General features: G+C 58.9%; 2 protein-coding genes across 6 annotated transcripts in view; both read left to right on the top strand.

The window, feature by feature from the left end:
• The window catches only part of USP43 (ubiquitin specific peptidase 43), a 176,290-nt gene extending 172,125 nt beyond the window's left edge, over positions 1-4,165 (top strand). The window contains exons 14-15 of the mRNA XM_074971087.1: positions 25-183; positions 2,607-4,165. Of these exons, the coding sequence (XP_074827188.1) occupies positions 25-183; positions 2,607-3,727 (1,280 nt within the window). The 3' untranslated portion in view covers positions 3,728-4,165. The remainder of the gene's footprint in view (positions 1-24; positions 184-2,606) is intronic.
• Positions 4,166-7,566: 3,401 nt separating this feature from the next.
• Positions 7,567-25,216, top strand: LOC141998338 (testis-expressed protein 47-like). 5 transcript variants are annotated; one of them, XR_012641822.1, is made up of 9 exons: positions 10,710-11,026; positions 14,991-15,063; positions 16,137-16,240; positions 17,162-17,226; positions 18,308-18,512; positions 18,831-18,987; positions 22,279-22,312; positions 22,766-23,377; positions 24,938-25,065. XR_012641822.1 is itself a non-coding variant. In XM_074971089.1 (8 exons), exons 1-8 carry the CDS (start codon positions 7,597-7,599, stop codon positions 25,047-25,049), a joined length of 867 nt encoding a protein of 288 aa, XP_074827190.1. In that variant the 5' UTR covers positions 7,567-7,596; the 3' UTR covers positions 25,050-25,216. The 5 variants fall into 5 exon arrangements, 3 of the variants coding, with proteins under 3 accessions (XP_074827190.1, XP_074827189.1, XP_074827191.1); XR_012641821.1 differs by having other exon boundaries at positions 10,711-11,026; positions 22,279-22,336; XM_074971089.1 differs by lacking the exons at positions 10,710-11,026; positions 22,766-23,377 and adding an exon at positions 7,567-7,713 and having other exon boundaries at positions 24,938-25,216.
• Positions 25,217-27,017: the final 1,801 nt, after the last annotated feature.

The raw sequence follows: 27,017 nt of genomic DNA, 5'->3' as shown, positions 1-27,017 counted from the left end.
CGGCTGTCTGGGTTCCCCCTGCAGGCTCCACCAGCTCCTCCATGTCAGATCACTGGCTTGCGCGGCTCAGCGGGAGCAGCAAGAGGGAGAGCCTGGTGTCTCGGAGCTCCACGGCCTGCCCCTCCCTCCCAAAGGCCCCCGACTCGCCCGTCTTCCTCGACACCGCAACCAGCCAGGAGAAAGGTCTGTGGTATTACTGTGCCTGACTCCGGAGCAATGAATCCCGGGCGGGGCAGCCGGTGCTCTGCCCTGCCAGTGGAGGCCCCCGTCCCCTCCCGCAGGGCTCCATCGGGTCACAGAGCAGGATTCAGCCCCGAGGGCTTCGCAGCATGGGAGTCGGGCAGAGTCTGGGCCATGCCAGCGGGAGCCAGGGCAATCGGCTCGCTGGCACTGGGGAAGGGCCTGAAGGGAAGGGGGCACCATGCAGAGTGCTGGGCGGGCGGCTGTCAGGCCGTGTCTGGACACTACAAGATATTTTGAGCCCTGGGGTCAGTTTGTTTCCCTCCAGAGGCTCTTTCCCCAGTAACCCCCTGCACGGCCTGGCTGGGTCAGCTAGTCTCGGCTTGGCCTCACAACCCGAGGGGGTCTCCTGGAGGGGAGCCCAGCCCAGCGGCTGGGGAAGCGCGGCCCATTCACTGGGGCAGCACAGAAGAAGGGGCAGTCGTGGAAGGAGCGGGCCAGCAGGACAGCAAGGCTGGCGGTATGGGGCGGGGTAAGGGAATGGGCCAGAGCAGTGGGGGAGAGGAAGCACCCTGCAGGTGGCAAGATGGGTCACAAGCAGGTTCACAGGGAGCTGGGTGGGGGCCAGGTGAACTTTCTGCTTTGAGCATTTCAGTGCCACTAGCCCCCAGGAATCCTGGATCAGGCTCCAAAACACCCCAAGTGTGGGTTAAAAGGCAGGGGGATGGACCCAGGCCAAGCTGGCAGGCTCCATTTATTCACCCGAGGAGGGGGATCAGGAGTCTTGAGGGGCCTCATTTTCTAGCTTCCCCCACCCCCAAATTCCGGAAGCTACGAGTTTCCCCTCATCCCCGAGGCTTGGCCGCACTTGGCAACCAACGTGAGCCAGGAATCTTGGAGCCAACACGCTCCTGGCGCACGCGGGGTTAACCTCTGCCGCGCAGTCCCGCACCCAACCCACACGGCCCCTTGCAGGACTAGCTTCACGGCAAGCTGAAAACAGCCCCCCCGCGGCCTGCCCCACGGGCGGATGCCAGGGCTCTAGCCCTGCCCATTAGGGGCTGTGCTCCCCCACATGACGGGACAGGTCCATCCAGCTGAACGTCCCTCCGGTGTGCCACCTGCTGGTCGAATGCACCAGTTACAGCTGGCCAAAGTGCCCTGGCCCGCGTCCCCTACGCTGCCCAATGTGCTGGTGGATTTCAGTGGCGCATGGGGCCAGCAGAGGCAGTATTCGGGATTGGCCATTCAGCTGGTTCTTGGGACCTGGCCCTCATCGTTAGTATGTCCCCAGCCCCAGTGCGCTAGGTGCTGGACATTCAGTGAGAGCCAGGCCCCCGCCCAAACAGAAGGGACTAGATGGACAAAGTCCGGAGGAGAAAGAGAAGCAGGAAGTGACTTACCCAAGGTCACACCAGGAGTAGAACTAGGGTTTCCAGGTGTCTGGTTTTTAACCGTCAAAAAGGGACCCTGGCGGCTCCAGTCAGCACCACTGACCTGGCTGTTAAAAGTCTGGTTGGTGGCGCAGCTGGGATCCGGGGCTAAGGCAGGCTCCCTGCCTGCCCTGGCTCTGTGTGGCTCCCAAAAGTAGCCACCAGGACCCAGTGGCCCCTAGGCACCTGAGCAGCCAGGGAGGCTCCCTGCGCAGCCCCTGCTTTGAGAACGGGCTCCGCAGCTCCCATTGGCCGGGAACCGCAACCAACAGGGGCTGCAGGGGTGGTGCCTGCGGGTGTGAGGGCAGCATGCAGAGCCTTCCTGGCCTCCCATGCGCCTAGGGGCTGCAGGTACCTGGCGGCTGCTTCCTGAGAGCGACGGTAAGTGCCTCAGGACCCTGCACCTCCTCCCGCACCCAACCCCCTGCCCCAGCCTGGAGTCCCGTCCCACATCCAAACTCCCTCCTGGAGCCCGCACCCTTCCCCCCCCGAACATCCCAACCCCTTCCCCCGCTCTGAGCCCCCTCCTGCACCCCAAGCCCTCATCCACAGCCCCACCTCAGAGCCCACACCCTCCAGCCAGAGCCCACACCCCCCCGTCCCACACCCCAATCCTCTGCCCCAGCCTGGTGAAAGTGAGTGAGGGTGGAGGAGAGCGACAGAGGGAGCGGGGAATGGAGCGACCCGGGGCAGGGCCTCAGAGAAGGGACAGGGGCTCAGGGAAGGGGTGGGACAGGGGTGTTTAGTTTTGTGCGATTAAAAAGTTGGCAACTCTGTCTAGAACCCAGGTCACCTGATTCACTGGCCAAAGTCCCTAGCTACTAGCCCACACTGCTGGCCAAATCCTGCCCTTGGCCACTCCTGGGCAACTCCAGCGGCACTGGTGGGAGCTGCGCCCAGCCCGAGCTGGCCCTGGATGCCCCTTCCAGGGCAGCACGTGGCTCTGCTCTGCTCTTGGGGACTCCCGCCAACCTGCCTGTGTTTCTCTTGCAGGAGGCTTTGAGTCGAGGCCCCTGGTGCGCGGCATTCAGGGGCGCAGCGTCAGCATGAAAGTGTCCCCCACCAAGCCCAAGCTGGGGGCCACCAAGCCAGTGCCCCTCCGCTGGTCCTTTGCAGCCAGAGACAGGCCACAGGCTGCGTCTGGGGAGCTGGTGGAGTACCTGGAGTCTGGGCGCAGGCCCCGGTACACCAACGAGTCCATCGTCCCCCTCATGACAGGGGGCAGCGAGAACACCCCGGTGCCGGCGAGGCCTCTGCTGAACCCAGCTGCGACTGGGAAGGACCAAGGGACTGGCGGGGCCGGAAGGGCGAGTGGGAATTCCCAAGGTGCTGGGGGGGGTGCTGCAGAGAGCCACGGCAAAGCGCCCCCGGCCACCGAGATGGCCGGGACCCTGAAGAGGAGCAGCAAACCAAAGGAGGAGGCAGGCCAGCCACAGAGAACATCCAAGAAGCTAGAACTTCCCATCAACTCAGGGGGACCCCGGAGCGCTGAGGAGCCAAAGAGCAATGGGAGCAAAGGGAGCTCCAATGGGGCGGCCCGCGCAGGCACCCTGCCCCACCCACACCGCTCGCTGAGGGCCAGAGGGGCTCCGGGCAGGGATGAGGACCATGACCAAAGAACCCCCGCCAAGGCTGGGGAGCATGGCAGGGACAGGGACCCCGAAGCCGAGAGGCAGCTGGAAGGGAAGTTCACCATCTTCAGGGCTGGCTTCCTGAAGAAGGAGCCCAAGCGGCCTGGCGAGTCGGAGCCGCCCCACACCTCAGAGCCGGCCATGGGCTCCTCCCGGACGTCACTCTCCAACGGCACCCTGAGCGTCATCAGTGAGGGCAGGGCCAACGGGATGCTGGGCCGGCGGGGCAAGGAGGGCCAGGCCAACGGCAGGATCAGCCGGTCCGAGGTGGACATCAAGCGCTCACAGAGCTCCGCCAGCATCCACAGCAAGGCCGACTGGGTGCTGCGCAGGTCGGCCTCCCTCTACAAGAACGGCGGCGGCAGCCACCAGCACAGCCACAGCGTGCCACTGGAGAAGGCGGCCTATGGCACCTTGCAGCGGGTCAAGTACCACACGGCCTCCCTGGGCAGGAAGAAACCAGTGCCTGAATCCAGCTTCTAACCCGGAGCTGCCGGGCACTGGAGAACGAGTGCGGCTGCTACTATGAGCCAGGGCAGCCAGGGTCGGAGGAAGGAAACGGACAATCCCAGTGGGAGGCTGCAAGGGGCTGTGATGTCCACTGAGGCCGCGTTGGTTCGATCTCTGGGCTCCCGGGTCCCACTGGGGCTGAGTCCTGTTCTCCTGCCCTAGGATTGCTAAGGGAGCCGTCTCCTGCCACGCCCCAGATGCCTGGTCTCCCTCGAGTGTGTAGGGAGGGGGGCTCCTTGCACAATCCATGCCTTAATAGGATGGCACACAGTGCAGGGCTGCTGAGAGCGGGGGCGGGAGACGAGCAGCGGGGAGAGCAGAGAAAGAGTATTTATTCTATACGCAGAGAGAGTTTTAAATCACGCAGCGTCAACGACGCTTTTTGTTTTGTAAAAGGCGACTATTTTTCGTACCAAGGACGGGATGGTGCTGGGGATGGGGATGGGGAAGGGGATGTGGGGGATCATTTATGCACCAAGGTCTATGCAATAATAAAGTCTTCTACTGAGCTTTTGTATGTGGGGGCCTGGCTGGCCGCACACGCTGGGGTTTTGCAGAGCTTTCTATTAAAGCCGTGTCAAACGAGCACCAAGCTGGGGACTTTGGGCAGTGGCTCCTGTGGGGAGAGAGCCCCGCGGGTTGGGAGGGGGGGCTCTCGGGGGGAGGGGGGGCGAATGTCTGTCTGTTTCTTGGGCTGACACTGCCCGGGTCGGGGAGTTCCTGCACTCCGGAGATTGTCGAGTAAACCCTCAAAGCCTGACTCTCCACTGCCCCGTATGCCCTGCGCCCCTTGTCACTGACCCCCCCCCCCCAGCGCCTGTGCCCTGTGTGTCACTGAAACGCCCCTAGCACCCTGTACCCCTTGTCACTGACCCCCCCAGCACCCTGCATCCCCTGTCATTGACCCCCCCAGAGCCGTGCCCCTTGTCATTGACGCCGCCGAGCGCCTGTGCCCCGTGTGTCACTGACCCACCCTGCGCCCCAAACCCTGTGTGTCACTGTCTGTTGGACCCCACATGCCGTGTGACTGGCCCCATGTCCCATGGCTCACTGAGCCCAGTGCACAGGGCATGTGGACGATCCTGTTGGTGATTTACACCCTGTGGGCACTGGGCTGAATGATAGCCCAAGGGGCGGGGCCACGGAGACACACTCACAAGGCCTTGCACCCTGGCTGGCGCTTGCCCGAGCACAGGATGGCTAGCCCAGCAGCTGGCTGGGTAAGGGCCTGAGGATGAGTCACGTTATGGAGCCAGGGCCCGCTGGGGTCTGTATCTGAGGTGCTGCCAAAGGGGGGGGCGGGGAGAGCTCAAGGCCAGGCAGGCCGCACTGCCCCAGGCGTAGCCCCATTCAGTTCGGGGGCTCTGGGGGGAGCAAGGGCAGCAGACTGGCCCTCACAGGCCCACAGGGACAGGCACAGGCACTTTGCTGGAGTGACACTTTGTGCCCCAAGCTGAATGCCAGGCCCTGGCAAGGCCTCTGGAGTCACCTGCTCTGCTCTCCAGCTGGCTTCAGCTTCGCCCGTCAATCCACAGGACTACAGCTGCAGGCCCCCCCAGGTCCCGTCCCCAGGGTCTCACTGCACTGGCAGGGCCCAGCGCTAAGCGTCCGGCCCTGCCTCTGTCTCCGGGAAAGGCCTGAGAAGAGGGAGGACAAACAGTCCTGCTCCCCACTCCTGGGCTGAGCGCTCTTCAAAGCCAGGCTGCCCCAGCTCTATGGGGACCAGCAGCAAGGGGGCAGACTAAGGGGCTAGCTGGGCATCCAGACAGAGGGTGACCCTGGCTCAGCCAGCGCAGGACTGCCCTTGCATGGGTCAGGGAGAGATGGGGGTTGGAAGGTGGGGATGGATGGGGGGCTCAGGGAGAGATGGGGGTAGAGGAGGGTGGGCAGGGGATGGCTTGCAGGGGCTCCGGGAGTGATTGGGGTGAGGGCAGGCAGGGGATGGATGGGGGGGTTCAGGGAGCGATGGGAGTTTGGGGGCTGAAGGGCAGGCAGGGGATGGATGGAGGGGCTCAGGGAGCGATGGGGGTTTGGGGGCTGAAGGGCAGGCAGGGGATGGATGGAGGGGCTCAGGGAGCGATGGGGGTTGGACGGGGGCAGGAAGGGGATGGATTGGGAGGCTCAGGGAGTGATGGGGGATGAAGAGGGTAGGCAGGGGGTGGCTTGGGGTGCTCAGGGAGTGAGGGGGTTGGGGGACAGGCAGGTGATAGATGGGGGTCTCAGGGAGCTTTGGGGGTGGGAGCAAGCAGGGGATGAATGGGGGCTTAAGGAGCAATGGGGTTTGGAAGGTGGGGGCAGGCAGGAGATGGATGGAGGGGCTCAGGGAGCGATGGGGGTTGGGGGGGCAGGCAGGGGATGGAGTGGGGCTCGGGGGGGTGGAGGCAGGCAGGGGATGGATGGGGGGCTCAGGGAGCGATAGGGGTTTGGGGGATGGAGGGCAGGCAGAGGATGGATGGAGGGGCTCAGGGAGCGATGGGGGTTGCACGGAGGGCAGGCAGGGGGTGGATGGGGGTTGGACAGGGGCAGTCAGGACATGGCGGGGGCTCAGGGAGCGAGCGGGGAGTTGGGGGTTGTGACAGCTTTAGCCCCGTTTTGAATTCTGGGGGTTATTTTATAAGGGATGTAGCCACTCAGCATGTGCAGGCCAGCCTGGCCGAGGCCGTGGGTGGCACCGGTGGGCGAACGGTTCGCGTCCCACAGAGTCTCAGCACGTCCCTTGGAGGAGTGTGTGTTCTGGGCAGGGCGGTGGGCTGGTCACCTTTGGCCACACTGCGCTGTCTTTACAGCAGAGAGGTACGCCTGGCACTTGATGGGGGGTTTGGGCTGGACCCCAATTCCTGGGCCAGTTGCAGCCACAGCCTCGGGCTGGTCTCTGGGACACTTTGTCTCCCGCCTGGGCAAGCTTGGTCCCTGTGGACGAGGTCCACGGTGCCTGGAGGTGGGGGGTGTCACCCACAAACATCGCGCTGGAGATCTGCCATATACTGGGCCCAGAGCGCTGAGTGCCAGGAAGGTACCGACTGAGACCCTAAACTTCTGAGGTGGGGACAGACATGGGGATAGGCCTGCAGCAGCCTCGGGCAGGGGGCTGGTAATGGCATCCAGCCCTGCTTAGCTCTAGGGTGGGCAGTCTGAGGCCAGTGCAGGGCAGCCGTGACTAAAAGCCATAACCAGCTGCAGGCTGTCTGGGGCGCAGCGAGCACTGGTTCTTAGCCCCTATTTACCGCCGCATCTGAGTGCATCCTGCCCTCCCATGTGTGTGGCCGCCCAGCGCCCTGTCAGCTAGCGCAGTGCGATCCCCATTGTGCAGGCAGGGGACACAGATTAAGTGACTTCCCCAAGCCCCTAGGGCCAGTCTGTGACGGCGCCAGAAACTGACCCCAGCTTTGCTCCAGTCCCGTTAGCTCCCTAACCACTGGGCCAGGTCGGCTGGGCAGAGAGGCCAAGGTTCCCACGGGCGCTGAAGCCTGATCTAACCCTAGCAGTGAGCAGGGCTGCAGCACAAGGGTGGGGGCTGTGCAAAGGATGGGTGGCTCCCCAGGGCCATCAGACAGACACAACTTTTCCTTTAAACTAAAATGCCTCATGGGGATTTATTTTTACCCACATGCTGCACTGCACCCCGGCCATCCCGCCCCCGATGGGAAAGGGTCCCCTGGATGGCCGTGGGCTTTGGCCCAGTCCCAGTCCCTGTGCCCTGCATTCCCCTTCAAACAGCGAGGCATGCAAACCATCATTGGCATGGTGCCACCAGGCTGCAGTGGGCGGGCCCTTGGCAAAGCTCCCCAGGCCCCCTTTGTTATCATGACACAGTCACTAAGCAACGGCCGCAGGTTGCAGCCATGGCATCCAGGCCAAAGCGAGCCCCGAGCATCCAGTCCGAGCCGGAGGAGTTTGCTTTCAAGGCCAGGCTCTCGGTGTATGGGCTGGCGCAGGAGCAGCAGAAGGCGATCCGAAAGGTTTGCATGTAGCCGGCAGGGGTGGAGGGCCGGGGGAATTCTTCACTGGGTCTGAGCCATCCCTGTCCCTCGGCTCAGCCCCGCTGCACCCCGCTGCTGGGCTCTTCGACGGGCGGGGGGGCTTTTGCAGGACCTGCCTCTGCTTTAAAAACCATTCTCTGTGTGTGTGTGTGTGGCCAATGCCCGGCAGTGCAGCCACAGGTCCCCAGGACGGGGGTGTAAACAGCCAGCTGGGCTTGTTTGGAGTGAAGTTCAGGTGAACGGGATGGTTCTGGCCTGCATGTAAGGCCAGCGCAGGCTATGGTGGGACAGGCACTCCCCCCAGAATCACTCTGATGGCGCCTCCTGGCACAGCAGCAGGTCAGGGTCCTAGGAAAGCAGGGAACCGCCCCCATGGATGCGAAGGTCTCTGCAGCCTCCAAACTAAAGGTCTGTGCTGGCCTCGTAGAGGGAGAAAAACCCGAGTGAGCAACAGGAACTGCAACACGTGCTGAGAAATACCATGCAGGACACCCGCACCCCCCTGTATTGTAATGACACGAGTCCCCCAGCTGTTCCCAGGGCAGTGACCAAATGCTGCAGATCTGATCTTATGCCAAGGAGCGGGCCGGCTGCCAGGCCCTGCACACCTCAACGAGGCCATCAAAAGTGGGCTGTTAATTCAGAACAGGATGTATTCAAGGAAAAGACATTTTATCCAATCACATTACAATATGCAGATGAATGGCGGTGGGAGAAGGTAGGTGGTGACTGGCTGATGTGCCTCTGATGTCACATTCCAGTGGGAAGGGGGCAGGCAAAGGAATGGGTGATTGGTCAACTCACCTCTGACATCATATCACAGTCCAATGGGGAGAGGGAAGGGTGATGACTGGTTGATTTACCTTGTGACGTCATCACCCCACCAACTGACAATAAGCTTTTCATAGGGTGGCAGCAAAGGGGCCAGAGACTGAGGGAAGGGGGAAAGCAACATGGGTCGTGCCCAGCCAGGAGTACAGGCTGATCTAGGGGCAGTGCCCATGTGCTCTAAATGGGGGATCCAACCAGCCTCCAGTAGCTGAAAGAAGGCTGCTGGCGTGGAGAAAATAAATAAGGAAATGTTATTTACTCCTTCACATAACAAAAGAATCAGGATCATCTAATGACATTAATAGGCAGCAGGTTTAAAACAAACAAAAGGAAGTATTTCTTCACACAATGCAGTCAACCTGTGGAACTCACTGCTAGAGGATGTTGTGAAGGCCAAGATTATAACAGGGTTCAAAAAAGAACTAGATAAGTTCCTGGAGGATAAGTCCAGCAATAGCTATTAGCCAGGGTGTGCAGGGATCCAACCCCATGCTCTGGGTGTCTCTAAACCTCTGACTGCCAGAAGCTGGGACTGGACAACAGGGGATGGATCACTTGATAATTGCCCTGTTCTGGTCATTACCTGTGAAGCATCTGGCCTTGGCTACTGTGCTAGGAATGCACCCCCCTTGGCAAGCAGCGGCTACATTAACTTTCCTGCCTGCCCCTTCCTCCAGCACGGAGCCCCGTGGACCGGGTGCTGGGTCAGTGGTGTCGTGGTAAAATGACAGGCGGTTAAACTGCCCTCAGCAAAATTCCACATTCCCCAGCCGCGGAACAGGCAGACTCGGGTTACCCTGGGCTATTCCACTGTGCTGAGGCAGCCCATGGAAGGGGAGTCCCTGCCAGTGCAGCCCTGGCCCAGGAGGCACCGTTGGGCAGCTGAAGCCGGGGCAGAGGCCCAAGGGCTCTGCTGAGCTGGATGCAGGGGGAGTTTGAGGGCTGAACCCTTGGCTTCTTTCCTGGCAGTGGAAGGGTCAGACTCCGCCCCAGAGTGAAGGTTTTGGAGGAAGCCCCCCCAAGGGGATCCGTGCAGAGCTCCCATCGTGGGGGGGCCCCTCTGCGAGGAAACACTTGGACGCCAATGGCCTGGGGGCCAGGGCCGAGGGCTGCGGGGACAAAGTGTCTCCCCTTTAGGGACTGTGCTGCAGCCTGAGGGGCCCCAAGAGCTTCGCAGCAGAGGGCGTGAGATAGGCCACATTGCACAGCCTGTGGGGTCTGGAACACAACGCAGCGCCCGGTGCCTGGCATGCGGCCCCTTCTGGGCCGGATCCGCGGAGGTCACGGTACAGCCCCGGCTCGGCAGGTCTGCACAAGCACTTGGTGCACAGCAAGCTGGGGCGTAGACCTGCAGCCTTCCCCGGGTGGGCCCTGCTGCCGCTTACTCAGCGCTCCCTGGCGCACGCTGACGTCCTGCGGTTTGACTCAGTGGGAGCTCCGCTGAATGCATCCGATGCAGTGAGCTGTAGCTCATGAAAGCTTATGCTCAAATAAATCGGTTAGTCTCTAAGGTGCCACTCGTGCTCCTTTTCTTTTTGCGAATACAGACTAACACGGCTGCTACTCTAAACCTGGGAGCTCAATGTCATCCTGACAGACCCAGGCAGCCCTAATGTAGCCCCAAAGGCGGGGACCCTTCCTTCCCCCTAACCCACCCCAACTCCCCTGCCCTTCGAACTCCTGAGCCGGCCACTTGAAAGGGAAATCTGCAAGCTGCGCTCAATGAGGAGCCAGCCCAAGCTCCTGTAACTCACCAGGGCTGCCCAGGCTGGGGGGTCTGCCACTGCCCAGCCCCCCAGCCTTCACCTGCAAATTAAAGCATGGTGCTCAAGAGGCAGCGATAAAAACACCTGCTAGGGAACAGAGCTAGGTGTGGCCATACCTCCTGCTGTGCCCTGCACCTTACCCGGCAGGCAGCTCAGCTAAAAGCCCCAGCTGTCACAAAGCCCTTGGCGTCCCAGAACCTTTCAAAGGATCTCTACTTGCCACGTGTTGCCTGAGCAACCGCTGCTCCCTGCCAGCTAATGCCCACAGAAAATGCCAGCAAACAATACAGACAAAAGGGATAAACGTAAGGGCCCGGGCTCTGCTGCTAAGACACCGAAAACCTTTTGTCAACTCGCAGCTGCTGCCTGGCCAAAGTCTTGCCTTGCTCCCAGCCAGTGTGACTGGGACTCCAGGCTGTGGTTCTTGGTCAGCGCCTGCGTCTCTCTGCACTGTGACCTCCAGGCAGCAAGAGCTGGTTTCAAAGAGGCCAAGCAGCAATTCTGGATGAGTCTTGAGGGCCATTAGTGCTTTCTCTGTGCAGCCAGAGGACTGGAGCGGGGGGGGGGGGGGGGGCATGGCTGGTCGGGAGAAAGCGGGGCAGACGAAACTGAAGGAGTCGCCACAGGAGAGGGTCCGGAGAAATCTCCTTCAGCACATGCTCAGCAGGCGGGCCCTCCGTGCCAAGGAGGATACGGTCAGTGTCTCCTGCTCTCCGCTCCCCCTGGAGCGCACGGGGTGGGGACGGACTGGGATACGGGCAGAGCTAGGTCGGCAGCCGGCCCACACAGCTGTGGGGAGGGTGGCGCAATGTGGTCTCAGTAAACTCCCCACATCAGGGCTTCGATCTTTCTTTTACTGGCACAGGCTGCAGATCCTAGAGCATTTCAGCCTAGTCACAGGGGCATAGTTGGAGTCCGTCGGCCCTGCTCCTTTCGCCAGGCTGTAACTGGGTGAGGAGAGGCCCATGCTGTGGTAACCCACACACCTTCTGGGTGTGGAGTTCTGTCCCATCTAGCCGCACCGAGACCACTTGGAGAGAGGGACAAAATGAGTCTGCTCTACAGCCTTAGCTAACAGGCAGTTGGCTTTTAGCTCCTAGGGTAGAGGCTCATGCACTAAGCTCCATAGGCCCCCAGTTCGAGCCCACCCGCCGACGACCAAGGGTCTGTCATTGTTACGCTGTCACCGAGCCCCTGACTTGGGCAACTTTGCTATGTCACTAGGGCTTTGGAGTTTCTCCACTCAGTCATGCCCAGATCCACAAGGGTGTTTAGGCTCGTACCGTCCATTGATTTCAGCTGGAGGATCTGTGCCTAGAAACTCTGAATCCTCCAAACCCTGCAGCTCCTGTCAGCTCTTGCTCCTAAAGCCTGTAACTAACTGCACAGACCAGCTTCTGACACTCTTCCTCATGCTCTGTAGTAGTTGCACCAAAGTCAATGAGCTACTCGGGGAGTAAGGGGCAGAGGAGTAACAGCAGAACCTGGCCTCTGCAGATAGCAGGTTATTTCTGGCTACATGAGGGCTGCCTGGATAGTAGCTCTGGGAGTTTTTCTGACTGGCATCCAAACAAGCCTCTTTCAGATCCCCTTTCCCAGTTAATGCTGTGTTTCTGTCACCTCCCAAAAGGGTGCAGAAAATGTTTGGTAGCTCAGGGAAGCTTCAGTTTTACAGGCCTTTAAATAGGCAGAGAAATCACAACCCCCTTTAGGGTTGCCTGGCCATTTCCAAGGGCGAGATGGCAGATCAAATCACCGTCAACCATTCCAAAAGGGACTGTTTTCATTTCCCCAATGCAAAGCAACTGCGCAGTGTGGTCCGGGTACAACAAGGGGTGCACAGGAAAAGCAAGCGTGGACAGGAAATCCGTTAGTCCAGCATCACTAACTGTGTGCTACGTCTTATCAAGGCAACAATCCAGTACAGCATGTGTGAGATCAGCTCTTTTGGGAAGAAAATCACTAGCTAAGGGCTGCTGTTGGACTGGGACATAGGACATCTGGGTTCAGCTCCTGGCTCTGCCGTTGACTCCCTGGGTGAGCCTTTGGCACATTAGTTAGGTTGAGATTTTCAGAGCTGACTGGGGAACAGACACCTCTGGGGTCACCTCCCATTCAGTGGCTCAGTCCCTGAGTCATTGCTGAGCACCTCAACCTTATCGCTCTGGGGAACTGAAGCACATCTGTAGAACAGGATTAACGCCACTTCCTGGGTCCCCTTGTGTGGTTAGACTGTAAACTTGCTGGGGCAGGGGTAGTCTCTCACTTTGGGTATATGCAGCACATAGCACCAGGGGACTCCACCCTTGGTCAGGGGTCTATAAGCACCACTGTAATGCAAAGAGCACTATTCTCGCTCATTTCACAGCATCTCTGTTTCAATTCAGCCATTCCAAAAAGGAATCAACTGAAATTTACCTTTTCCGTAATTTTCAGTGTACACAAGTCAACCCCCTTCATCACCAAGTCACCTTCCCCCAATGGGGGAACTTTAATGTTCTGAGACAGACGCGTCTAGCCACGAGCTTCCCCAGGCTCTGAATGCTCCCTGGGATCTTTCCATTTCTGCCTGTCTCCTTTCCCAGGAGAAGGTGTTTGCCAGAAATGTCAGCAGAAGCCCTCAGGGGTAGTTTTGTTGCAAACTCTCCACTCTTTCCAGACACAGGAGGAATGGCCAGTTTTGTCAGATGCTGCTGAGTGCCCCACAACTCCCACCAGGAGCCTGGACCCGAGGATCCTCATGGATTAGTTATAGAACAAATCAAACTCAATGATCCTAGCTCAGGAGTGGGCAAACTTTTTGGTCCGAGGGCCACATCTGGGTGGGGAAATTGTATGCAGAGGGTTCGGGTGCGGGAGGGAGTGCAGTGTGCAGGAATGGGCTCAGGGCAAGGGATTGGGGCAGAGGAGGGATGCAGAGTGTATGAGGCGGCTCAGGGTGCGGGAGGGGGCTCAAGGCAGGGGTGCAGGAGAGGTGCAGACTGTGGGAGGGAGCTCAGGGCAGGGGGTTGGGGTGCAGGAGGGGTGCGGGGTGCAACAGGGGGCTCAGGGCAGGGAGTTGGGGGTGCAGGGTGCAGCAGGGGGCTCAGGGCAGGGAGTTGCGGGGCGGAGTGCTAGAGAGGTTCAGGTTGCAGACTCCGGCCCGGCGCCACCTACCTAAAGCGGCTCCGGGGTGGCAGTGGCACGCACCGGGGCCAGGGCAGGCTCCCTGAATGCCTGCCCTGGCCCCACGCTGCACCGCTCCGGGAAGCGGCCAGTACTATGTCCCTGCACGGCCCCTGGGGGAGGGGGGGAACAGGGCTCACCCTTGCCACTCCTCCAGGTACCTCCCCCGAAGCTCCCATTGGCCACGGTTCCCCGTTCCTGGCCAATGGGAGCTGCGGGAGGAGGTGCCTGGAGGCAAGGGCAACACATGGAGCCCTCTGCCCCCACCCCCGGGCCCCAGGGACGTGGCGCCGGCCACTTCTGAGAGCGGCGCGGGGCCTGCGGCACCACGGGGGGCAATCCTGCAGGCCAGATCCAAAGCCCTGAGGGGCCAGATCCGGCCTGTGGGCCGTAGTTTGCCCACCCCTGTCCTAGCTGTCCATCCAGATGCACATAGACAAAGGCGTGGTTCAGAGCACAGCACCTCTGTTCTCTGCTGGGGAAATTCACACTGGTGCAGCGCTGCACGCCCTTTGCTCAGGGTCCTCCTGCACGAGTTGAGTGCTGGGGAAAGGCGCTGGCCCCCTTGATCCCCATGAGATGGAAATCTCACAGAGAGGAACAGGGCAACCTACCTTCCCACAGTGCCAGCGGCCCCCAACCGGCATACCCTGGGGCACCGCTTCCTGGGATGAAAGGTGTGTGCTCATCCCCCAGGCCGCCTGGTGAGACGCCAGGGAGGGGGACGCATTTGTTGTCTGGACACATTCCAAGCTATCGTAGGAGTTCCCACATGGTTTCCATGGGGATCCTGCACTGGGAGCCCAATGCTTTGGACGGTTGCAGAGGAGCTGGCCTGGGTCCTATGAAACTGACCAAGTAGTCCCTCCTTGTCTTAGGGGAGAGGCCCATTTGGGAGCTAGGCCGGGCATTGGAAGGAGCGGGGGTCAATTCATTTGTAAGTACGGTGACCAGATGTTCCGATTTTGGGGGCTGTTTCTTATATAGGCACCTATTTCCCCCCCACCCCCATCCCCATTTTTTACACTTGCTATCTAGTCACCCTATTTGTAAGCACCTTCCCCGCGACACTGCAAACCAATCCAGGGCCATGCGCTCATCTGCCCATCCTGTCCCATTGCACTGTTGGGTGTGTGTCTGGGTGCACGTGTCCCAGAGAAGAGGGGCACAGAGTGGGCAGCCTTAGGATCAGAAGGGACGTCCTACCTCCCTGAGTCCATCCCCTGCTACTACACGTCCCCAGGCGCAAGCTCCCATGCCATTTACAACACGCGTGCCGTGGCTCTAAAACACCAGCCTAGGATGGCTCGTTGTAACATTAAGAATCAAGTGGATGGGCAGCACAAAGTCCAGCCCCTACCGAAATCAGCACCAGAGCCCTCCTTTACTCCATCTCAGTGCCTCGTGCGGATAGCCCTCCCCTTCCACCTGGCGCTGGCAGCAACCTCCCGTCACAGGGCCTGAACTACGGCTGGCCTCTCTCTTCCCTTCCAGAAATTGCTTCTGCACAGACTGGTATTTCTGGCTAAGATCTCCCCGGAGCTGGCCGACAAACAGGATTTGGCAGGTAAGCATCTCACCCTGTTTCTTCAGTAGCCACATCTGTGGAGGGCAGAGGGGCCTAAAATGGAATAAGGGCCATGCACACACTAGCGCCTGACCACGCACTGCGTTGCAGTGTCTGGCCAGCGCCGCCTAAGACCAAACGGCTACGCGACATGTTGTGTTTGAGACACTGTCGTGTGGACCTCTCCAGAACACCGCTCACTTTCTCCATGGGGTTGGGAAGCTGTGCTGGAGAAGGGAGGACACGGCTCCCTACCCACCCTTCTGTGTATGACCCTGCGCTCCCAGTACAGCCATGGTGGAATGACAGCGATGAGGGTTCTCCATGTGCAGAGTTACCTGCTGGGGTGCTGTTGCTGGGATGGGATCCCCCAGAGCAGCAGGTGTCAGAGTTAGCACCCCATTGAGATGCATGGGACACTCATAGCATCTCAGGCTCAGGCTGCTGTCATCCATAATCAGGTCACATTTGTGGGCTAGAAAAACGATTATTTCTCTTTTAAAGGCCAGGTGGGAGTCTAATGTCAGCCCATGGGGATGGGGGGAGGGCCCTGGGCTCAGGGCCATCACGCTCCTGCTTCACTGTGGCCCTTCCAGAGGGCAGTGTGCATTGAGAGCCCAGGCTGGGCGCTCAGGTACCCAGGGAAGGATGGCTTGAGCCACACTGCAGACATGGCTGCTGTTGTGCAAGCTGGTGGGGCTCTGGCCCCTGTCGCTGGGAGATCCGATTCCAGGCCCCCAGTGTGGGGAGGGTGATATGCAGCCTCCTGGGGGAACACGGAGATGTCAACATGCATGATGCTGGTTTGCAACCAGCCCCAGGCCGCTCAAGAGTTCCCATTCTGGCTGCTGGAGGCTGCTATGCCAGGGGTGCTCTGAGCAGGGCAGGGCCCTGGGGCTGTGCCGCACAGGGGTCCCTTCCCCTTTACAGTGCACTGGGCGGGGGGCAAGGGCAGGAGGGATCTTGCAGCCTGGAGAAGGAGGCAGCTGCAGGAGCCCGGGGCTGGCTGCACTAGCCTGGGGCGTGGGGGGCATCAGCCAGCAAACGCTGTGTGCGCTCTGGATTCTCCGTAGGGTACTGGCACCGCCTCTTCCTGAGTCTGCAGCGCTACTACCAGGGCGAGGGGGTCACGGGCCTCCTGCTGCTCTACCCCACCTATCTGGTGCACACCCTAGAGGTACGGGGAACGGAGGGTGTGGGGCCAGCCAGCCTGCAAATGCATGGGAACGTCAAAGAAAGGGATGGGAAACCGGGAGAGCCCCCGAGGGGTTGCGAGACGGCTTGGGATTGCCCTTCGCAGGCTGCACCGAGCTCTGCTCCCCAGCCCTGTTCCTTCCCCCCTCCCCCCATGCCACCCTACGTGAAACACCCAGCACCCCGTCTCCCCCTCCCTCCCTCCCTCCCTCCCAACCAGTCACCCTGCAATCAGCCTGGCTGAGGCGGAGTGTAGCAACAGGACAGAGAACAGCTGTGGAGGGTGGGAAGCGAGAGCTAGAACCCCCCAAACTTCACTGGAAAACCACTGCTCTTGTCCTGCTCCAGACCCCCATCTTTCCCAGCCCCAGGATCAAAGGGCCCATCCCCCATCCCGGCCTCGCCCTTCATCCCCTCCAGTCCCTTAATCAAAGGACCCATTCCCCATCCCAGGCTTCACCCCCAACACCAGAATCTAAGGGTCTATCTCCCCCTGCAACCCAACAATATGAGGGCCCATCCCCCAGCCTTGCTCCCTAACCCCACAATCGAAGGGCCTCAAACCTAGCTCACCACCCCACATGTAAGAACCGCAGGGCTGACTCCCCCAGGCCAGAATTTGAGCGCCCCATGCCCACCCCCCCTTTTAGCAGCTCACTGTGCTGCATTGCCCTGAATTCCTCCTGCCCCCAGTCCGGGCAGCTGCAGCTGGCATGTTCTGGCCAAGCTGGGCTAGCAGCGTGGGCAGATTCAATTGTGCCCTCTCACACTTGCACCAGTCGGGTCCACACATCCTTGCCAGCGTGCTCAGATGCTCCATCCCATCACCCGGGGTGCAGCCCTGGGCGTCTGTCAAGACGTGATCAGGGGGTTTGCACAGCTAACGAGGTTGCTCTTCTTTCAGGCCTCCAGCGAGGTGCTTTACTCCGTCCTGAGGGACCTGCGAGACATGCAGCCCCAGCAGCACAGGTGAGGGCTGGCCAGCCAGTAGCTGGAGGGTTTTCAGCTGCCACAGTTCAGCGTCTTTCACCAAACCCCAGAGTGCACATGACCGAAGAAGGTGGCGGCTGGGCTGTGTGCGGGGATCGAACCTGCGATTGGCTGGGAGGCAGCAGCCGACTAATCCAATAGAACAAGAGCCAGAGGCTAGAAATTGAAGCTAGGCAAATTCAGACTGGGAATAAGGAATCCGTTTTTAACAGGGAGAGTAATTAATCCCTGGGACAATTTACCAAAGGGCCGTGGTGGATTCTCCCTCACTGGCAAGTTTTCAGATCAAGAGTGGATGTTTTCCTGTAAGATCTGCTCTAGGAATTTGAGTGAGGCGGGAGGGCATTTCTCTGGCCTGTGTTATACAGGAGGTCAGGCTAGATCATCACCATGGTCCCATTTGGCCTGGGAATCTATGAATCTCTGCACATCTTTACCAGGTACAACCAGGAGAGGGAGCTGCAGCCATAGCTCTGTGGACACGGTGCACCCTGGTGGGAAGCATGGCTCCGGGCAGAGGCTACCAGTGTCCAGCCGAGGGGAAGATGGGAGTGCCACGGCTCAGATGCTGGCTGGCACCCTTGATAGGGGAAAGGGGATTTTGGAGGGTCTGCGCCAACCCGCCGCCAGGTTAATTGGCGTATTGAGCTCTCTGACTCCCCCTGCAGGTGAAAAGGGGTAGAAGAGGTGTTCCTACCCGCCGCCAGGTGTTTGCTTTAGAGCTGGGTGGAAAATGCTTTTGTAGCTGTGGAAAATTTAGACAAAAAGTTAAAAAACAAAAAGGCAACTTTTTGTTGAAACAACATCATCTTTGGGTGAAAGCCAAGCACAGTCTAAATGGAGGGGAACAGACGTACTGGTGTGAGCACCTTCTTACCAGCCTAGCTGTGTCCACACCAGGGGATGGCACTGTTTTAGCAATGCCAGGCTAGCGTGGCACCATCTTTGCATGTAACAAGGCCTCAGTAGGCAGGTAGTGACCCTCCTGCTAACCCCAGGGGGTGACAGACCCCTCTCTTGCTGTGAGAGGGAACTGATCCACTACCCTGTCCCGTCCCAGGGCCCTCGTTCTGGAGCCCAAGATCCTGGTGCTGTCCCACAACATTCCCTCCCGGCTCTTCCAGCAGTGGAGCTACAAGGTGCTGGACGTGCCCAGCAGGCACCTGGGCTACAACACCTTGCGCGAGGAGCCAGTTGAGACCATCATTGGCGAGTGCCTGGCGATGCTCCTGAAACTGGGGATGCACCTGCTGAAATACCCCAAGGTAAGGGCCAGGAGGCACGCTAGCCCCCCCTAATGCGGGTGGGCAGCTTGCCGGGGTCTGCCGCGCCCCATCTCTAGCCAAATCTTTGGGATGCCCCCACACACAGGATGTTGCTGCCTTTGGAATTATAGGCCCTTGCTGACCTGTCCAGCCACCTTCAGTTCCATCGTCTACAGCAGGAGTGGCCCAGCTCGCAGCAGGTGGGCATGCTTGGTGGGCATCGGAAGGGTCAGTCGAGTTCTCCCGATGGCTGCAGGAGGTGCAATTTTCCTCTGGCATTGAGTGGCTGAGGGCTTTCTTTTCTCTTCTGATTTCCAGAGCTCCCCAAACCTCCCCGATGCCGTTCTGGAGAAGGTCCCCAACTTAATTATTTCCCAGGACACCATCTGCCACCTCCTGGAGTGCCGGGAGCTCCTGAGCCCTGCACAGTTCCTGCAGACCTACGATTCTCCCTTGAACGTCGTCATGGACTCAGGTATGTTCCTGCGTGCCGCGGGCTGCATGCACAGTGCAGGGATGCACATGACTTGTGTCCAGGGGCTCAAAGCTTGTTCACCGCCAGCAGCATTGTGACTGTGAACTGTCCCCTGGGTGTAGGGAAATCAGAACCACCCTCTGTGGGGATGGAAACAGCCCTATCAGCTCTGTGCCAGAGTTTGTTCATCTCTGCCTCGGCACTTGGATGCAGCAGGGACTGGGGCTGCAGAAGGACGGTGACAGATTTCCAGTGCAAGGGGCAGAGAGCATTGCTTGCATTGCTGGTTTCATCGCGATCTTTCTCTCCCCCAAGTTGTCTAGTGACTTTTACAGAGCACTGGCCCGCTGGGCTTAGTGCCAAGCTGGGCTTAGTTCTGTTGCACACTCCTGGCCAGGTGACAGAGCAGGTTCCCTTCCTGGGCTGCAGGGTCCAAGCCATTGCAGGGCAGTGGGGGCTGAGGGCAGCACAGCTGGACTGGGACTTGCCGGGATCCCTCTCTGTCCCAGCGCTCAGCCTGGTGCAGGGACTGTAAGGCAGGAGCGTGCTCCTCCTCAGCTGGTTCGGTCCCTGGTGCAGGATAGAGCAGCGGCGAGGACTGCTCTACCTTGGGCCACTGCACTACCAGAGGGAGCTGGTCAAAGCTGCAAGTGGGAACTGGGCACTGAAATGCCCTTTGCCTTTGAGGCTCTGCCATGCCCATCCCCACCCGAGGAGATATTTGGGGCAGAGGAACACACTGGCCATGCCCCCTCCTGCCTTCACATGCCATGTGGGGCTGGGGACTCTCATGGGCTATACTGGCTCAGCACGCCCCCCCCCCCGACCCCCTTCTAAGCTAGAGGTATGCTGTGTGCCAGGGGAGCTTTGGGGATGCTTTGCAGGTACTTGCCGTTGGCTCCAGAGTGGGCACAAGGCAAGCAGGAATTAGCCTTCTGGGCTCCAGGCCTGCTGAGCTTGCACCTTCCACCGGTGCTAAATGGAGATTGCAAAACCCAGACCAAAACCCAAAGCCAGCTTAGAGCAGGTCCCCTGGCTCTGCCCCGGGCCCACATGGCTCCTTCCATGGCTGCAGCATCTTAGCCGGTCTTCTCCAGGTTTTCTGCTCCAAAGGGTGAATTCCTTGGACGCCCCTGGGGAGCCCTTGCAGGTGCGAGCGCTGGCGAGCTCAGGGTCAGGCGCAGCTGTGCTCATCCTGGCTGGTGAGCAGTGGGCATTGTCGTGTGGTTATGGACGTGACACCACACGCTGCCTGGCTGCTCGCTGCCATAGTGCAAACCCAAAGCGCTGCACAAGCTGATGCGACGAGCCCAGGGATGGAGCTGGGATTTCTTCTGGGGATCAGCGGCACGAAGCTAGCTCATAAGCTGCTCAGGGTGGGAACTGTCTCTCTCACCATGTGTCTGTGCAGCACAGCCAGGTGAGGGGTGCAGGGCAACTCGCCTCATTGCATTTTGGACAGCAGCTCTCTGGCACCAGCTGATGAGTCCCTCCCTCCAATGTGTTTCCTGATGCTTCCACAAGAGGGGGTCATCTGCAAAGGTTTCAGTGGGAACTGGAGTGGGGACCCAGGGATGATCAGACCCCGCATGCAGACTCTGCTGCTTGATCCCGGAGAGAGCCCTTTCCCGAGGCAGCTGTTTGGGAGAACAGCAGCCAAGGGCATGCCTGAGCCATGGGCTTTCCCTGGGGAGTGCTGTGTGTACAGGCAGAGGGAGGGAACGGAGCTGAGATCTGCCAGGCAGAGCTGGTGACGAGGCCCAAGACAAGGCCTCTCCCCGCCCCGGGCAGGAGTGTTACTATTTGTATTGCCCAAGTGCCTCCGATCCCCAGTCATGGGCCAGGCCCTTCCAGGGTTCTGTTGTCCAGTGCCAGGCCGGTATGGGCAATCCACCCCACCCAGGGGAGGCTGTTCCACAGGACTGTAATAGCTAGGAAACTTGCCCTGATGTTCAGCCTAAATCGGCCTTGCCTTAGATTCATTCCCCCCCACCCCCCCCCCACGCCCTTCCTCTGCTAAATAACGCCTCCCCCGCACTGCTGCAGCCCTCCTTTGGCCAGGGTGAGCCAAGCATGCCTGGAGGCTGGGGCAGTAACTTGGCCAGTGCCCTGGGGAACCCAGTGAGAATACAGGTACATTGTCCCCTATGCAGAAATCCACAGAGGGAATGAGAGTCTGACTGGCTGGGGGACGGGTTTTGTACCTCCGGCGTAAGGGAGGAAAGGAGGGAGCTGTTGCATAATGGGCCCCGCTCTTCAGCAGGAGAGGGGCCCGCGCTCACTGTCTCTGGGCAGCTGGGTTGTGGCTGGTGCCGCGCCCTTAGGATCGAGGCCGGTGTGCAGTTTGGACTGGACCAGTCCCATAGGTTGGGGCATCGGGCCAGATCCTGCTCACTTACAACTGGTGTAAATCAGGAGTCTTTCCTGTCATGTCAATGCTGTTCCTAGATCATGCTCTGGAAGTCAGAGGAGAAGCTGGGCCCTTTCTTTCACAGATTCCACGGCCAGAAGGAACCAGTGTGATTCTCTAGTCTGACGGTCTGTGTAACGCAGGCCAGAGAATGCCCTGAATTAATTCCTGTTTGAACTAGAGCAGAGCTTTTAGAAACATAGTCAATCCTGATTTAAATATGTTCAGGGATGGAGAATCCACGGCACCCTGTGGTAAATTGTCCCAGTGGTTAATTACCCTCACTGGTAAAACTTTACACCTTATTTCCAGCCTGTATTTGTCTAGCTTCAACTTCCAGCCGTTGGATTGTGCCAGACCTTTCTCTGCTAGATTGAAGAGCCCAGTATTAAATACTTGCTATGCCTGCAGATATTTATAGACGGTGATCAAGTAACCCATTAACCTTCTCTCTGTTAAATTAAATAGATCCAGCTCCTTGAGTCTATCACTATAAGGCAGGTTTTCTGATCCTTTAATCATTCTCGTGGCTCTTCTCTGAGCTCTCTCCAATTTAACAACATCCCTCTTGAATTATGGGCACCAGCACTGGACACAGGACTCCAGCTGTGGTTGCACCAGAGCTTATAGCTCAGACACAAACGTTCTGGTCCCAGTTTGGGAGCAGCAGGGAAGGAGTACGGGACTGATGGGAAATAAAGTGTTGTTCCCTCAAAGCTGAAGGGGCACTGCTGTGAGGAAGTTCACAGCTGTTTATGTTCCAAAAAAAGATGAGTTTTCTGCATCCATAACCAGCGTGTGATAGTCAAGGAGAAACCCGGAAGGGGTGGGCTTTCAGCAGAGTCCAAGCTGTGATTACATCTAGTTCCTTTTGCTTAAAGGGCACGTGTTTGGAAGTGAGAACCCGTATGCTGTGTAAGTTTCTTTGCAACCCAAAAGGTACAGTAAGCTGTTCATTGGGACATGCATGTTGGGCTTTGCATGATGCTTTTCAGTGCATGCTCGTGCAGGGTCACAGGCTGCTCTGCCCTGTAGATGTTGATAGAACCTCAGCTGAAATAAAACCCACCTTGCCTAACCAACGCTGTAGAAACCCCTTCCCCTTTCAGTCATGCTAACAGCTCATTTCACCCGGCTGTGAGTTTCACAGGCTCACAGTCCATCGCCTGCCCTGTCAATGTCTGTTTAAATGCTGGCTGCTTCCAGGTCTTCTGCCGTGATCAAAGGTTCATGGGAATGTGCAGTCATGTGCCTCAAAGCAAAAACAATGGTTTTTCCTCTTGTATCAGCCCATGCCTGAAATGCTCCACTAACACAGCTCAGGGTCTGCAGCGCACTCTCCTGAGATGCTGCAATTCTGTTTTACAGGTAGACCCAGGAGGAGTCCGGTGCAATTTCGCGAGTTGCAAGCGGCTAATCTCAACAGCTCCTTCCAAGTTTGTTCAATTACATTTTTTGCACCAGCAAGAAATGAAGAAGAAATCATGCACATCCCCATTGTTATTGATGCGGTTGGGAACGGCTGCAGAAGCTGGGAGTCTGGAATATGGTTATCGTTCCTGACTCATGTTTCATAAGATCAGCTTCTTAAACATTTCAGTGCAAAACTCATGGGATAGTGAATTCTTCACACGAACTACTAACCCCTTGTTAGATTTCGTGGTTTTCAAATGAGCCCATGGGCCTGAGGCACTGGCTTGCTACGGGAGGCGAGCACCTAACTCTATTAAGCTTGTTGGAGCGGAGAATTGTCTCTTACTGTGTGCGTCTGTAGCACCTAGCCCAACAGACAGTGCCTAGACACTATCGCCATATAAACAAGAGAATCATGGCCTGGGGGCAAAGGAAGAAATCAGCAATCACTGACACTGAGCAGTGCACTCAACCCTTCTACGCCTACTTCCAGAGCATGTTACAAACACTAATCAATCCTCCCTATCACCCCCATTGTAGAAATGGGGAAACTGAGGCACACAGCAGGTAACTGACTTGCACAGGTTCCCCACAGAACCAGTGCCAAGGTTGCGGGAAAGAACCCAGGTCTCCTGAGCCCTGTCCTTGGCTCTAACAACCAGACTCTCCTGCCATCCATTAGCGAGGGGGCAGCTGCAACCCGCCATGGTTTATACAAATTAAGGGCCTGATCCAAAATTCACTGGAGTCAAGGGAGAGCCCAAAGCGCATCCTCGGGCCCTGTCCTGTCCCCATGGCTCCAGCAACCTGCAGCCTACCAGTGGCTTGGGAGGGGGTGTTTGCGCCTCCTCCCTGAAGTCTGGCTCTGTTTCCCAGCCTCCTCTCTGTGCTCCCGTGCCCAGGACACTGCAAAGCTGCGTGTGTTTGCACTGACCACAGCAAGCAGGCAGGGCCAGCATGTCGCTCCTCAGCCAGGGAGGGGCAGAGCTGGATGGGGAGCCGTGGAACATACACGCTGCCCTTCAAAGCGAGCACATTGCCCTAGAAATGCAGGGGAATGGCTGCAGCCATAGCCACTCGACACTGCTCAGCCCCCTCCAGTGCAGCCAGCAGAGCCCCGCCCTGTGGGGAAAGCTCTGGTTCTGGTGTCTTGGGTTCATGGAGTCCAGTGAGCCCCCAAACCAAACCACCTGAGTCAGGAGACACCAACGGAGACCAGCCGAGAGGGCGTCTGCCCCCGAGCCATCCCCAGAGATGGGGGTGGGCGGTGGAGCTGCTGGCTCAGGCCTGGGGCAAGCTGCTGCAGTCTGGTGGGTGCGATGGGCCGGGGATCTCTGCCCCATCCCTAGCGCATGAATAGCTCCAGTACATAGCAGTCTCAGCAGAGGCCAAGGGCCGACTGGGCCATGGATCCTGAATCTCCCGCTTGTCCCTAGAGGCAGAGGCGGATTAAGATTTACTGGGGCACTGGGCACAAAGAACATTTGGGCCCCCCACACCTGGGGCCCCACAAATTGGCCAGGGTCCCAGGGGCCCCTCCCTGGAGACGATGCCTCCGAACCAGGAGTGAGACACAGGAGGGTATGGCACATGGGGAGATTTGCTCCTGGCCATGCTGCCCCCGTTGTGTGGACGGCGTGGCCAGCCAGCCCCTTTAATGGAAACCAAGTAGAGCCTTCAATCCCCTCTCCTGTTCCTTACTAGGATTGCCTTGTTCCTAATCTCCACGATGCCTGAGAGCCGCGGAGAATTGCCACCCAGTGAGGTCCTTCCGTGGCTCCCCTCATTTGGTGTCTGAGCCCCTCGCAGGCACTAAGGAGTGTGAGGGAGGGCAGGGCTATTCTCTCCCCTGGGTGGACGGGCAGCCGAGGCACAGAGCAGGATTTCGGCACCACGCTCCATTGATTTCAGTTAGAGATAGATGCCCAAGACCTTTGGGGATCCGTGCCTACGTGACTCACCCAGGGGTCTAGGGCAGAGCCGAGACTAGCTCTCCTCCACTCCTCTGCCACTCGACCAGCCCTCCTTTTCCATGCACGAAAAACGAAGCCAGCAGCAGTTCCCCAGTCGGATCTCCAGCTTCTCGCTGGTGTTCTGATGGTCTCTTTCCCCTCTCCCCCTTTCCAGAGCATGTGTGGCCACTGCCCGGGAAGGTGAAGCTGGATGCCGTGAGCTCACGAATGGAAAGGAATTGGGGCCCATGGACGTGTGGGGCACAGCTGAGATTGGAGGGTTGTGAGCAGCAGCCCAGGCACTGCTGTGGCCCACAGCTGGTCATGCAGTGCTCAGGTGTGGCTGATCTCGGCCCGCAATCATGGGAAACATCCAAGAGCAGCATGGGAGAGTGGCCGGAGGAGCCTGCCTATCACCAGTGGAATTACGGGCTCAGATGGACAAATGGGTTTAACTGTAATTATATGGGGATTAACTGGCCACTAATTACCCGTCTGTGATACATGTACAGCACTCACTGAGCTCCGGTCCTGCAGTATGTGTTAGTGGGTGGGTGCGGGGGCTGTACCAGACTGCTATCTCAGGGTCTGATAGACTGGCTCCATCAGTGCGGCCTGGGAGATGTGCAGCCCGGCAGAGCTGGGACGGCCCTGCAGGTCCCAGCGCTCATCAGTTCATTTAATTTCATTTCTGGTGGCCATCAGCAATGGTCCGGGTTGTCCCCTTGGGCACGGCAAGTGGCAGGAGCTGGAGGAACTGTGTTGATGGTTCCTCTTTATGCAGGTGTGAGCAAGCCCTGGTCTCCTGGGCCTGTGGTGTAGCTTCCTGACAGCAAGAAGCCACCCCATGCATCCACGCAGCAGGGAGTCAGAGCCAGCAGACGTCCAGGAAGAATCCAGCTGGTGTGCATGGGATGCTGCACAGAGCAGAGCAAGGGGCCAATGTTTGCAGCAGTAGGTGATAGGTCACTGCCATGCACACTGTAAGGTACCTAATGCACATGGGCAGCACTGCCCCCGGCCAGATGGCGTCGCTAGGATTCGTATAGCACCACGGTTGTGTGTGACACCTTAGAGACAGGTAAGGAGACAGAGTCCTTGCTCCAAGCTTATTCACGCATCATACAGCACGGCAGTGATCAGAGAGCGGAAACCACGGGGACAGCACGACACCACTTCCAGGGGAGAGACGGCCCCAGGGGTTCACTGTGTCCTTGTCTTATCACTCTTTCCCATAGGTCAGAGTGGGAGTGGAGGGCAGAGGCAGGCTGGGGGAGGGAAAGAGTGGGTGGGTGGGTGGGTGAACTTTCCCAAGGGCTGGCCCACCAAAGCCTGGGACTTCCCTTTTGCTTACCCAATGCTGATCAGGCTTTGGAGGGCCAGCCCTTGGGAAAGTTTCACCCACCTGCACCGGAATGGCCCCCTTCAGGAGCTGGGAGCATGGACACAGGGTAATTACCTTTGGGTCACTGGAGTCACATGCCCAAAGAGCATGGAACTGCTGCCTAGCTAACTGGTGTTTATACGTATCCCAGACAGAGAGCACCAGCGGGGCACGGAAGCGCGGCAGTCTCATGCGCTGGATGTGTGGACACATCTACTGCACTGCAACCCTCAGGCAGAGGGTTGGGGGAAGTGCTGGGCTGCTTCCCATTCCAGAGGAGGATGCAGGGGAGAGGAGTCTCTACCCAGCCCTGAGAGCTGGCTCGGAGGTCTGACGCACCCGCCACAAAGAGGCCACCGTCCACACCCTGGGAGCTGCTTACAAGCACATTTCTTCCTGCTGCCAGTTTGTTTTGGTCTCCCTTGATGGTGTGTGACCCGCTGGGGAGAGTGGGCTGCAAACCTCACTCTGTGCCGACGCACAGGGATCACGGCCCCCCAGCGCCAGAGCCGTCTCTTTGTCCGCAGCCGCTCCCAGGCTTTTAGCTCTGTAGGTCCCCGGGGCAAGCCCTGCACGGCGGCCAACCCCAGTACTCTGGCTGAAGCTCGCCTGGCACAGCGACAGCCGAGAGATGCCTGTGGGCTCGCCCTAGCTCCTGCCAATGCCTCTGGCTGGACGGGACCCTGCCAATGATTTGTGTAAAGCCCCAGTGACAACGCCGAGAGCAGAGCCCCCACAGAGACGCGGCACCTTTCCCACGTTCACCCTCCGCCTCAGAGCAAAGCACCGTTCACAGCTGACCGCTTCTCCATGGCCCGGGGAGCCAGGACGCTGACTGGTTCCTAGGGAACAGCGCCCACACCACATCCCA

This window comes from Natator depressus, chromosome 14, assembly GCF_965152275.1.
Source record: "Natator depressus isolate rNatDep1 chromosome 14, rNatDep2.hap1, whole genome shotgun sequence".
Taxonomy (NCBI): domain Eukaryota; kingdom Metazoa; phylum Chordata; order Testudines; family Cheloniidae; genus Natator; species Natator depressus.
The sequence above is the reverse complement of the archived record's forward strand: the minus strand, read 5'-3'. Positions and strand labels throughout refer to the sequence as shown.

Coding starts and splice junctions, on each gene's coding strand:
- LOC141998338 (XM_074971088.1), top strand. CDS start 10,907: ATGGCTGGTCGGGAGAAAGCGGGGCAGACGAAACTGAAGGAGTCGCCA. Junction 11,027..14,990: donor TCCGTGCCAAGGAGGATACG/GTCAGTGTCTCC, acceptor CTTCCCTTCCAG/AAATTGCTTCTGCACAGACT. Junction 15,064..16,136: donor CGACAAACAGGATTTGGCAG/GTAAGCATCTCA, acceptor GATTCTCCGTAG/GGTACTGGCACCGCCTCTTC.